Below are 13668 nucleotides of genomic sequence, written 5' to 3' on the forward strand. Positions count from 1 at the left end.
CATTTATGACAATAAATGAGATCACCGTTATATAAGTCATTTAATGAGAAATTACTTAATTTGCGATTATAATTAATATATGTATTGTCCATAAATATATTAAGAAATAATAATTTTCTAACAATCCTCTACTTGGGTTATAAATATAAATTTTTTTGAAATAATCACCTCTTATAAATTTTACGCGCAAATCTGAACGTTATTTCTGTTATTACTTTAATAATCTGATCTATCTCATATATTAGTTATAAAATTACCAAAACTTTTATCACATTAGTGTCGCAACAAAACCACGATGATCCCATACTAAAATACTCAACCACATAGATCAAATTTGGATGAGAAAATTCAGAAATTACATGCGAAAATTATCTCATGCATGTCTATTTTTAACTTGAATGAAAATTCTATTTTATTCGGTGACAGACTCAGATTAAAATACAACGGCAACGTCGGGGCTCATAGTGACGGCGACAAAGTGATGAATCTGTAGAAGAAGAAGAGAAGAACTTAACAGACTTACAATGAGAGAGAGAGAGAGAGAAAGAGAGAGAGAGAGAGGAAAATTTACCTAGAGAAAAGGAACTCGGCAAGAGAAAGGTGACGACGAACTCAACAATGATGGTAACGAGATGAGCAGCGATGATGGCATGAGCGGTGAACAGTGACGGACTCAGAAAAATTTAGTAATGGGGCAAAAATATAATAAAATTTAGGTATAGATTTTTTTTTGCTTCCCACGATACTCAACAAGTTAAGAACTAATCCGTCATAAATTTGAATTCCATTTAAGAATCTACAATTGGCCGGCAACGAGTTGCTATACATACGAGACGAAATTCGAACCCTCAATACTTACTTAAGCGGACGACTAAGTTGATCACTTGACCAATCCAAATTGGTTTAGATATATTCAAAATTTAAAATTAGAACTATCTAATACATATTGATAAGAACTAGAAATATACACACAATCATTATTATAATATTTAAAATAATAAAAATATAATTTTATACATATAGAATAACATTTAAAATAACGAAAAAATTATCTATAAGAACTTTTTTTTATTTTTAACATGACTAAATATTATATTTTTATATATATTTTTAAATAATTATTTTACTTTTTATTATCTCATATTTAATTGTCAAATCTACTTATTATAATTTTTATAGTATAAATAAATTTTTTAACTAAAATAATTACAGTATATTAATATATAGATAATATATTTTTTTATCTTAAACAATTTTTAAAAAATCACTAATAATTTAAGTTATATTTAATTAGAAAACTAGGTTTTAATTTAATTATTAATTAATTACTAATATATTAAAATTAATTATCACTATTTTTTGAGTTTATTTATTTATTTTTCATACTAAATCAAATTTAACAATATAATTATTATTATGTGTTAAGTTTAACAAAATATTTTTTAACATAAAATACAAAAAAAAAACTATTTATATTTTATTTTGAAACAAATATAATATAATAAGTGGTATATATGTATATAAGTATTAACTTTTTAAAAAAAAAATTTGGGGGTGGGGGGAATGCCCCCTCTGTATTAAACGTGGGTCCGTCCCTGACTGTGAAGGAAGATGGGAGTTGTGAAGGGGTAGGCAGCGATGGACTCAGCAACAACGATGACGGAAGCTATGCGATTTTTTGTGAAGAAGTCGAGAAGAAGAAGATTTTGGGTGAGAATGGCTGAATTTATCTTGCATGGCTATAGAGTATAGACTGAAGCTATGAACCACTGAATCTGTGATGTGAGGCAAATCATAATTCCTAAAAAGTGTTTATATGTATATATCTGAGGCGGGTATACATTAAACCCGACCATGTCCTATCCTGAGCAAAATCTGCCCCGACTCGGGTCAAGTTATTACCCTCTCCATCTGAGTATGGATGGGTTGAGTACCCGCGTATTCGAAAACTCTTGTCAAGTCTAACCATGTATTGATACTCCATTTATTAAGGGTTTATCGCTAGCCAATGGATTGCTATATACACAAGGCGAGATTCTAACTCCTAATAGTTGTTTAAGCGGACAAATGAGATGATCACTTAACAAATTCAAATTGATTAAGACAAATTCTAATTATTTTTAATATTTTAACATTAAAAATTCTGAGAGTTTGATTTTAATTATAACTTTGTAAAATATTTAAAATAATAATGACTATATATATTATTTAATTTTTTAATAAAATTTTTTATATAATTTTATGTATTATTCCGTACAGGTAGGGGTGACAAGCGGGGAAGCCCGCTCCGCCCCGCCCCACCAGAAGCCCACCCTTTGGCAGGCTGATCCGCCCTGCCCCACCTAGTGAGGCAGTTCTAAAATCCTAACCCGCCCCGTTTAACTGCGGGCTAGCAGACTGGCGGGCTAAGCCCGCCAAGGCTCCTTTTTTTACCATTAACTACTAAATACTATATACAATTTCACAATCATATTAATAAATTTATAATTTCTAAAGGCATAAAAAATTATATTTTTTATATTCATAAACATTAAAATCTTTGTAATTATAAATATCTAATAAACATAATTATAAACCAAGTTTTCATCCAAAACATAAGTATAAATATTATTTCCAAAGCAAAAGAAACATAATTTAAAACATAATTATAAATATTGTTTCCAAAGTAACATAAACATAATCCAAACCACTCAATTTTTATCTTCATACTCTAGTAAATTAGGTTGGAGGATGTTAGGTCTTGGCAAAAAAATTGTAAAAATACCCCCTCACTAAAAGAACACTACGCCGGACGGGGAAGCCCGCCCCGCCCCGCCAAAACCCGCGGTTTAAGCGTCGCGGATTAGGCGGACTTTTGCTATTTGGCGGTCCCAATTTTTCAGCCCATTCCGCCTTTTTTGGTGGGTTACGCGGGCCGGCCCGTCGGATTTAGGCCCGTTTGCCACCTCTACGTACAGAGTATGAAAATATACACTAGTACACTTTAAAAAATTAGGAGAAATCATGCATAAATCTCTTGCAATAAAATTAAATTTAAAAAATAGAATAATAATCACTCAAATATTTTTACACAATGATTTTTAATAATAGAATAGATCAAATAATTATATTTATGTTAAATTAAATCAGAACAAATCAAGTCTAGTAACTATGAATCTTTTAACTATAAAATCTAAAAGATTTCGTTTGCAATTAATAAATTTAAATATTTATTGTTGTCATTGTTCACATTAAACAATTGGAGCTTGATTTAGTTGGTCTTCTTATTTCTAGACTTCTAAGTCAACCACTCGCGGTAACATGAGTTGCCAAGTCTTGAATCTTGAATTTCATAAGATGTATGTTCAATATTATTCATTCATTCATTCATTAAATTCATATTAAATCCTATATCTTCCTTGCGAATGTTTGATTTCTCAATTAAGTATGGGTTTATAATTAAGATTGGGCGTATAAGAGGTTAGGATTTAATTATTAAGTGATGTGTTGCTGATTTATTTTATATATTTTTTTTTCAAAGTAAAAGTATATATATTCCCCTATAAATCATACATATCTTTGACACAGGACGTAGGTAAACACTAAAGACTAAAGACCAAAACGCACCCTTTAATCTATCTTCACATTTGGTTGTCTTTGAATTGATTCTCAAATTTTAGTTTCATTTCACGCGCGTACAGAATCCTAATTCCTAAATAACAACTAGTAGAAGGCAGCACATAAACAACAACGTCCACCTGCATGAAAGGTTCTTTGCTCCCTCTCTCCGTTCCAAGTTTGAAGCACAAACAGAAAACAACTATATCAAATTTCATTCTGTCTTCATCAAATATAACATTGTTGAAGATCATCTCATTCCTACCTTTTCACACAAACTACATCACTTCAAGAAACTCTTTTCTTACTCATATCCCTATCCACCCAAGCCTCAAAGCATTCTTTAGAGGAACCCGCCCAAAGAAATTCCCAGATCACCCATACACAGCACACAATTTGCATTCCTTTGTTCTATCTTTTTCTTCAGTTTCTAAGAATTTAACAGAGTTGCTTTTCAGGAAGAGCATGACGACCATGTATACAAGAATGACAAGGATCGATGATGAACGAGAACGACTTCAACAACTACCGAGAACTTTTTTCATGGCACCGCCCATGGTTGTTGGTTTTCCGCCATTTTATTGTGCTGTTCAGCCAAGGTTTGTGGAGCGACTGCCGCTTCTAGAGCCTAGTCCCAATAGTTCAGTTGTCATCAGGCAAGTGTGGGCTGACAACGCTGATTCCGAGTTCCAAATCATAAGCAGCCTCATTGACAAATATCGATTTGTCTCCATTGACACTGAGTTTCCCGGTGTAGTCATCCTTCCCCGCAACAAGAACTACCGGAATCTTGTCCCAGAGGAAACTTACCAAGTCATGAAGGCCAATGTGGACGCGCTCAAAATCATTCAACTTGGACTCACTCTGTCAGACGAGCACGGCAACCTCCCTGACCTAGGAACCAACAACAGAACTCACTACATCTGGCAGTTCAATTTCCGAGACTTCAACCTCATGCGTGACATCCACGCAAAGGACTCTGTGGCACTCCTACGCAGCCAGGGCATCGACTTTGCACGCAATGCAGTGGCTGGAGTTTCTTCGCTGCATTTTGCGAAGTTGGCAGCAGTATCTGGGCTGCTGTTCAACAAATCACTGACATGGGTCACATTCCATGGTGCTTATGATATTGGATATTTGGTGAAGATTCTGACTTGGGGTGTTCTTCCGAAAAGCTTGGAGGAGTTCTTGGAGCTTGTAAAAGAGCTGTTTGGGGGAAATGCTTATGATGTGAAGCATGTGATGAGGTTCTGCAATGGCCTCTATGGCGGTTTGGAGAAGGTGGCTGACACACTTCACGTGGACCGAGTTGCTGGGAAGTGCCATCAGGCCGGGTCTGACAGCTTGCTCACCTGCCACACCTTTCACAAGATTAGAGAAACTTATTTTTTGGCTAATGAGGATGGATTTAGGGAATATGTTAATGTATTTTTTGGGTTAGAAATTGCAAAAGCTTAATACTCTTAAGTTGAAAGAAATCATCATATATCAGATTATTCATGTAACAACATTTTGTTTGTGAATTACAAAGTAGTATCAACGGGTTATTTTTTGGATATGACAACTGTTTACAACACTTGAATTGGTTGTTTTTTGGATATGACAAAGTTGTTTTATAACACTTCAATGGTTGTTTCATGGTTTTATCTTTAAATCTGTTTTTCAGTGACCAAGTTTATATTTGAGTTTAGAAACAGTTTTTAACGGACTTTCATTATTATTTGCCTTTGATTATTATTTACCTTCGAAGTCTTAGCAAACATGTTAATTTTATTATTGGCTTCATCATCTTACTAGACTCAGTAAAGGAGTGCAGTATTACAGCATATTCTTTATTTCTTATAGTGACACAAAACTCAAAATTGGCACGTACTTACCGAAAACTAGAGTCCTCTGTATTATTGTAGGGCACATATTCACACAATATAACTGAACACAATGAACATGCTATCCACTATCTACAGCAATTTTTGATAAATATTAATTAAACATTTCCTGAATACTGTATTACACATGAACAAATTAAAACACCCAAAAGAAAATTTCATGAGATAAAGGCAAGCTACCAAAATTGTTATTTCGCAGCAGTACCGGCTCTGTTGGTTTATGGTATAAACAGAAATATTTAGGACAGAGATATAAGAAAAATACGTAGGTGAAAGGAATGGGAATCACACTATTTTACTTTACTGAAGCAGTACATTTATAGGATTTTAATCCATGACACTACCACATCACCACTAAACTAGGAAGTGGGATGAACAGAAACTGCCACATACCCACTAGATAAGGAAGTGGAATAACAAAAACTACTTTTCTCCTAAAGTGCAGGAACCACTAATTGACTAAAACAACAAACTGAAACAATAATAAAAAAAACTTAATGCAGTCCAAAAGCAAATAATTAACACTCCTCCTTGCTTTAGAATCTGCAAACTCCAATTTTCTGCCTCAATAGCTCAAACTTGCTGACAGGAAGTGGCTTTGTAAACAAATCTGCCAATTGATCTTCTGACCTGCAATAAACCAAAGTTATTTCTCCATTTTGCTGCATCTCTCTTAAGAAGTAGAGCTTGATGTTAAAATGTTTAGTCTTGCCATGACACACTGGATCCTTTGAAATCGCAATTGCTGCCTGGTTGTCGATAAACACTTCTGTCTTGTGATTCTGTTGGAGATGTAAATCACATAAGATCTTTTCAGCCACAAAACTTGATTTAGCTGCTGTTGCTGCTATGAATTCAGATTCTGCAGTGGATTGTGCTACTGTCTCCTGCTTCTTTGTGCACCATGAAAAAAACTCCTGAGCCTAAACTGAAACAATATCCGGAAGTGCTCTTCATGTCATCAATGGATCCAGCCCAGTCACTATCAGAGAATCCACTCAACTTGAAATTTTGACAGCTCTCAAACTTCACACCATAATCAACAGTACCTTTAATATATCTCACCCTTCTTGCTGCCTTTAAATGCATTTCACTAGCACAATGCATAAATCGAGAGAGAAGACTTACAGCAAACAAAATGTCCGGCCTTGTTGCAGTGAGATACATTAAACATCCAATCAAGCTCCTGTAATAGCCTTCATCAACTTTATCAGCACCATCTTCTTTGCTCAGCTTTCCTTTTGGTTCATTGGTGTGCTAACCGCTTTGCACTCCTCCATCTGGAATTTTTTTAAGATTTCCTTAGCATATTTTTTTGACATATGAACACATCATCCTTATTTTGTTTGATCTCAATTCCAAGAAAATAAGACATAAGACCAAGATCAGTCATTTCAAAAACTTGCATCATTTCTTGCTTGAATTCTTCAACCAACCTTGTATCATCTCCAGTTACTAAAAGATCATCAACATAGAGGGAAACTATGAGAAAATTTTTTCCCTTATGTTTACATAAAGAGTGGCCTCAGACAAGCTTTTTACAAAGCCTATGCTCAATAGGTGTTCATTTATCCTACTGTACCAAGCTCTTGGTGCTTGTTTTAATCCATAAAGGGCTTTTTTTAGTAGATAGACTTTATCTTCTCTCCATGCATAACAAATCCCTCTGGCTGCTCCACATATATCTCTTCTTGTAAAACTCCATTTAAAAAAGCTGATTTGACATCTAAATGGAATACTTTCCAGCCTTGTTGAGCAGCAACTGCTAACACCAATCTAATTGTATCTAATCTGGACACTGGTGCAAACGTGTCAGAATAATCAACACCAAAAATTTGTGCATACCCTTTTACTACAAGTCTGGCCTTGTATTTATTGATAGAGCAATCCGCATTAAGCTTTGTTCTGAACACCCATTTAACTCCAATAACTTTTCTGTCTTGAGGCTTGTCAACCTTTTCCCATGTGTTGTTTTTTTGAATCATTGAAATCTCATCCTCCATTGCCTTTTTCCATTTTGGATCCTTGAGTGCTTTTTCACAGCAACTAGGTTCGCATACTGCTACATTGCATCTTTGATAAATGTCTGACAGCAGTCTTGTGCCTCTGATGGGATGATCATCTTCTAATTCATTTTGACACAACTCTGTTGTTTGGTTTCCGCCATAATCATCTTCAATATTGTTACAAGGTCCAATTGTTTTTCGTGGGTTCTTCCAATCCCATTGTTGATCTTCATTGAAATGCACATCCCTAGAAACAGTCAACTTTCCAGATTGAGGATGATACACTTTGTAGGCTTTTGAAACAGAACTATAACCCACAAAAATACCCGGAATTGCTTTCTTGTCAAGCTTGTCGCGCTTAACCTGTGGAACATGTGCAAAACAAACACAACCAAACACTTTGAGAAAGGTTAGTGAAGGCTTATATCCATACCAAGCCTCAAAAGGAGTTTTGTCTTTCAAAGCCTTGGATGGAAGTCGATTTTGAAGAAAAACGGCTGTGTTGGCCGCTTCAGCCCAAAATTCTTTAGGCAATTCCTTCTCATGCAGCATGCATCTGGCCATCTCCATTACTGATCTATTTTTCCTTTCACTAACTCCATTTTGCTCTGGAGTGTATGGGGTTGTGAGTTGATGTACAATACCAGCTTCTTCACAAAATTGATTAAATTGTGTTGAGGTGTACTCCTTCCCATTATCTGATCTTAAAAATTGTATCTTGCACCCACTTTGAGTTTCCACCATATTCTTGAACTTTACAAAGACTCCAGCCACTTCATGCTTGAATTTCAAGAAAAAAATCCAGCACATTCTTGTAAAATCATCTATGAAAAGAATAAAGTATAGACTACCTTGTAACGATGGAGTTCTTTGAGGTCCTGCCACATCAGTGTGGATGAGTTGCAGCTTTTGAGAGGCTCTCCAAACTGTTTTGGGAAATGACACTCTGTTTTGTTTACCAAATTGACAGGCATTACAATTTGGCAAATGATCATAGAGTATTGGTAGACCTTCAATCATATCTTTCCTCTTCATGTTCAGCATCCTTTGAATATGACAGTGACCAAGTCGCTTATGCCAGAGTTCAGTGGGACTGACTTGGGTGATGTAAGCTGTTGCTCCTCCACAATTGGATCAAATGAGAAGCTTTTTCCTCTCATTTTAACCCTTAAAATCTCCCGACCGGTAGTGTCAAAGATAAGACAATGTAGATTTTCGAAAAAAACTTTAAATCCCTTTTCTAACAATTGACCCACACTAAGCAGATTTTGGTCAATGTCAGGCACATACAGAACATCTGAAATGGTTTTCATACCTGAGCTAGTTGAAATTACAATTGTTCCTTTTCCTTTTGCAGAAATATAGTCACCATTCCCAATTCTGACTTTTGAGAACTTAGCAGGCTTCAAATCCTTGAAAAGAGTTTTATCATATGTCATGTGGTTTGTACAACCACTATCAATCAGCCAGCATTCAGAACTACTCCTTGCTGAGAAGCATGTTGCCACAAAGATTTGATCTTCTTCATTTGTCTACAACATTGGCATTAGCTTCATGTTGTTGAAATTTGCCTTTGCAAATTACAGCTTCATGTCCAAGCTGATTGCACTTGTTGCACTTTGCGTCTGGTCTTCTCCAACATCTGAAGGGTGGGTGACCCATTTTGCCACAATGCTCACAAGGTGGGTAATTTTTCTTTTTACCTTTGTCTTTGCTTTGGCTGCTTTGACTACTTCCAACTTCATGATGCTTGGCTGGTAAAGCACCTTCAACCACGTGATCTTGTCTCATAAGCCTTCGCTGCTCTTGGGCCTGCAAGGCATGTAACACTCCTGCTAAGGTAATTTTGGACAGATCCTTCGTATTCTCCAAAGTAGTTATTGATGCTTCATATCTCTCTGGCACTGTAACTAGAATTTTTTCCACAATTCTAGAATCAGTGAATTCAGTGCCGAGTAATCTAACTTTGTTTGCAATAGAAAGCAACCTGTCAGAGTATTCTTTGATTGTCTCAGAATCTTTCATTCTCTGCATCTCGAATTTCCTCATCAAGCTGAGCACTTGCATGCCTCGAATCCTCTCATCCCCTGCGTATTCTTCCTTTAAATAGTCCCAAATTGCTTTTGGTGTTTTGAGAGTCATGATTCTGGTGAAGATTATTGATGAAACACCAGTAAAGAGACATGATCTTGCCTTTGCCTTCCTTGTTTTTTTCTCCTTGTGCAATTTTATTTGAGCTATGGTAGGATTGTTTGGCAGCGGAGGAACTTCGTAATCCTCTTCCACGGCTTCCCAAAGGTCCAATGCCTCCAAATAAGACTCCATTTTAACTGCCCAAAGGTCATAGTTTTCTCCATCAAAGGTGGGCGGAGCAATTTGTGAGAGACTTGCTTCACCTTCCATTTTCACAGGCCCCGTAAGAAGAATGCTGTGATACCAGTTTGTTGGTTTATGGTATAAACAGAAATATTTAGGACAGAGATATAAGAAAAATACGTAGGTAAAAGGAATGGGAATCACACTATTTTACTTTACTGAAGCAGTACATTTATAGGATTTTAATCCATGACACTACCACATCACCACTAAACTAGGAAGTGGGATGAACAGAAACTGCCACAGACCCACTAGATAAGGAAGTGGAATAACAAAAACTACTTTTCTCCTAAAGTGCAGGAACCACTAATTGACTAAAACAATAAACTGAAACAATAAAAAAAAAAAAACTTAATGCAGTCCAAAAGCAAATAATTAACAGGCTCAACCGAACAAAATTTTTCTTACAATAATGAAGAATCCTAATTTCTAACTATTTTATACAACACTTGGCAATATGATCTTTGCTATATACAAAAAGAATTGTGACCTATGTAAAAAATATCAATAAAGAAAAAGGACAATCTTATATTCTAATTAGATACAAATATGAATGGGACTAAGTTTTATTCCGTAATTGCTTCAATAAACCCTCCATTGATTCAATCTTTTGACTGAGTTCTTTAGCAATGGTAAGTTGCTGCCCAGAGGACTCTCAAATACCAAAATCACTGAGTTCTTTAGCAGTACCATGTGGGACATTCATAATTTGTTTTATTTTAATGTAGAGACTATGCTGATGCTTTTTACAAGAAATCCTTCTTCATTTGATTTGGGATTGTGTGCCATGCATTGTGATGGGTGTGCTTTGTCATTGTACTGCAAGTAACAACTTTTTGTGTTTTGGATTCTCTTGTACTAATATATAGTATACGGATCCACTGCTGATCAAGTATAATCCAACTATTGCACTTGCTTAAGTAGTTATTATGTTGATAGTGACAAAATATACAACACATTGAGGGTATAGATCATACTATGCTAATCTCGTAGTCTTCATGTAATTATAACTTGAGTTAACCTTAGGCACTTCTTTACATACATTTGCATCTATGTAGAGACAGATTCAAAATCCTTTTCTATGTAGTGAGACTTCTCATTTAGTTAGCCTTTTCCACATCCTTAGAGATATCTTCTATTCACAACTTCTCAATCCAGAGTTTTTATCATGTTTAGGAATCACCTAGTCTTGGGTCTCTTTAACTTTGTCATCCTGTCTCCTTGTCTAGGTAATAGGTCTTTGTCTCTTGTGTCTGTGTTAGGTTCTTGGGTATTATGGAGTGCCCAAAGTCCGATATTGGGTAGTATGGGATGCTTGATGTTGTATTTAAGGAGATTAGCTCTTTCCTTGTAACAGCTAGCTCTTAATGTTTGGTTTCCCTAAGGAGTAGGTACTTCACAGTCTGATATCTTACTTTCAATTTCCCATTCTTTGAACTAAATTCTTTTTTGCCTTGATACATTCATTGGAAGTCCAAAGCTCCTTAAAGATTAAATGGTTTATTTGGGCAGTTGCGCTTAACAGATTAACACTAATGATGCATTATGGGTTTGAAGACATTAAAGACTATTTCCCATGATACATATATTATGTACAGTGCTAGTTTAGAATCAGTTGAATATTTGTTTTATGGCTAATTCTATATATTTATGTGTTGGGTGTTCTAGATCTCTGGAGCAGTTCTTGTTGACTAGGTAAGTTGGTTTTGGGAGGAGGAAGGAAGCCAAATCTTTGCAGTAGTGTGCTATCTGTGCCACTAATTGGTTTTTGATTGAGCTGCTTCAATCCTGTGAAACATATTGCACCTATTCCTGTTGTATGATTCTAATACGGTGGGAGCAAGAAAGAAGATTCTATTGAGGCAGCAACAGGGGGCCAATAGAATTCCTCCGTTACTAGCATGAATAGGAGACATAAAAGTGCAAATGGTGGGGAACCACTTGTGTAACTAATTAGGCCATGTGCAAGAGTTAGTGGATGGGTGTGTGATCCTGGGCCGATTCTGTTAGGGATGAGAGAGAGATTCTTGCTTTATAGAGGAAAAAGGGATAATGAGAAGGTAGGAACTAAGACAGAATTGGGAACGGAGCATGGGATGGGAGTCTATCTAACACTACCATATTTTTCTGCTCTACATTTCCAGTATAATTCTATAACTGGGGAAGGGGTGATTTCACACTAGTTCATTCCTACCCCAGCTCTTCTAGTTCTATTGTTTACTTTCTATCTCTTTTGGCCTTTACAATCATTACATGTAATGGCAATATTATCCATGTAGGCAACTAGATTGATGGATTGACCAAAGGAAGCATGTTTTTAGAGCACCAACTCCAAACATTAGAAAGGCACACCATTTCTAATATGCATTTCAAGTATTTGGATTCAGAAGCTCAATTCCAATTATGAGTTAAATTCTAAACACCAAATAGGGGTTGAGCCAAAATAAATTAAGACATTAGAAATCTGTTTCCAATCGGAAAGAACGAGTTGATGTTGAATCTGTTGAGTTCTGGCGCTATACTTTTGTTTATCTAGGGAGTTGTGTTTTGCTCTACAAAGTTGTCCTTAATGGTGGTCTTTTATAAGTAATTAGAGTTATTCATTTTTTATGTAATGCAGATTTTGATGAAGATGATATTTCAGGCTTCATTGCTGATTATGCTGTTAGCGTTCCAAATTTATCGGTGACGAACTTCTCATGAATGCTTCTGGTAATGTCCTTCATGGGTCTTTTCCCTTTTTTTTTTTTAATTTCATCAAGAGGAGGAAAGGGAAAGACTAGATTGAGTGATAAGAGATCCCTTTCCAAAAGCAAAGCAAAAGAAAAAATTATCTATAAAGCATAGTTTTCCCATCTTTCAACATGTCTGAAACGGAAGTCCTTGACCTATGTTTTTACTTTTATGTTTTCAAGATAATTGAAACTTGAGTCACTGTGGATGTTATATAAATCTAATTGGTCCGTCACCGTGAGTTTGCGTATATTTTACCTGGGACAAACAAACTTTTCCATTTTCCATATCTATAAAATGACCGACGTGCATCCGAAATGATTTAAAACCGTTTTTGCCCAGTTTACTGATTTTGGCAAAAAGAAGTGGTACACTGTACACATGCTAGTTGAACAGTGGACGGATATGTACTATAATAAGTGTCTGAGCAGATATAAAATAAAATTAAAATTAAAATTAAAATTCACTAATCAAATACAATTTTAAAATCAATTCATGAAACAAAATAAAAAATCGCTAGTAAAAGTAGTAGTAAAACCATATATACACAACACACACTACTACTTTGGCTATAATTTGTTTTTTTTTATTTTGTAGTAAAATTAATCACATGAATAAGGAAAAAAAAACATGCAATAGGGCATAAGAGTTTAATTTTTTTCAAATATATGAACTAACTCTCACTTGATTAAGAAGATCTTAAATAAAGTTATGTAAAAAGATGAATCAGAGTTGGTAGAGTAAAGTTAATATATGGTAAAAACTCAGGTGCAGTTGAGAGCGATTAAATGATTTGATTTATTTGACTAAATTTTCATCAAACAATTCTCAATTATCAACTTATGTGAAGTTAGTTGCATTTGAATTTCCACCTTAATATATTTGAACCAAGATATTACTCTTAGAAATAGAGGTAACAATCGCACATTCATACCGTCAGTGGAAAAAGCAACGTTCAAGAGAAGAAACGGATGACAGCATTAGATATTTGAACAATTTTTAAACCAGGAGAAAGAGAGTTAGAGAGCAAAAAGAAAAAAGAGTTGAATGGAAACAACGCTTTGAGAAAT

The 13668-nt window shown here is 35.1% G+C and overlaps 2 protein-coding genes across 2 annotated transcripts; one reads left to right on the forward strand and one right to left on the reverse strand.

Annotated features, from left to right (window-relative positions):
- The first annotated feature begins 4071 nt into the window (after window positions 1-4071).
- On the forward strand, window positions 4072-5055 carry LOC130965812 (probable CCR4-associated factor 1 homolog 11). The gene has a single exon (XM_057890568.1). The coding sequence runs from the start codon at window positions 4072-4074 to the stop codon at window positions 5053-5055; it is 984 nt and encodes a 327-aa protein (XP_057746551.1).
- A 3958-nt stretch (window positions 5056-9013) lies between these two features.
- Window positions 9014-9892, reverse strand: LOC130965813 (uncharacterized). Its single transcript, XM_057890569.1, has one exon. The coding sequence runs from the start codon at window positions 9890-9892 to the stop codon at window positions 9014-9016; it is 879 nt and encodes a 292-aa protein (XP_057746552.1).
- Window positions 9893-13668: the final 3776 nt, after the last annotated feature.

The sequence above is a fragment of the Arachis stenosperma genome, chromosome 3 (genome assembly GCF_014773155.1).
Source record: "Arachis stenosperma cultivar V10309 chromosome 3, arast.V10309.gnm1.PFL2, whole genome shotgun sequence".
In the NCBI taxonomy this organism is placed as follows: domain Eukaryota; kingdom Viridiplantae; phylum Streptophyta; class Magnoliopsida; order Fabales; family Fabaceae; genus Arachis; species Arachis stenosperma.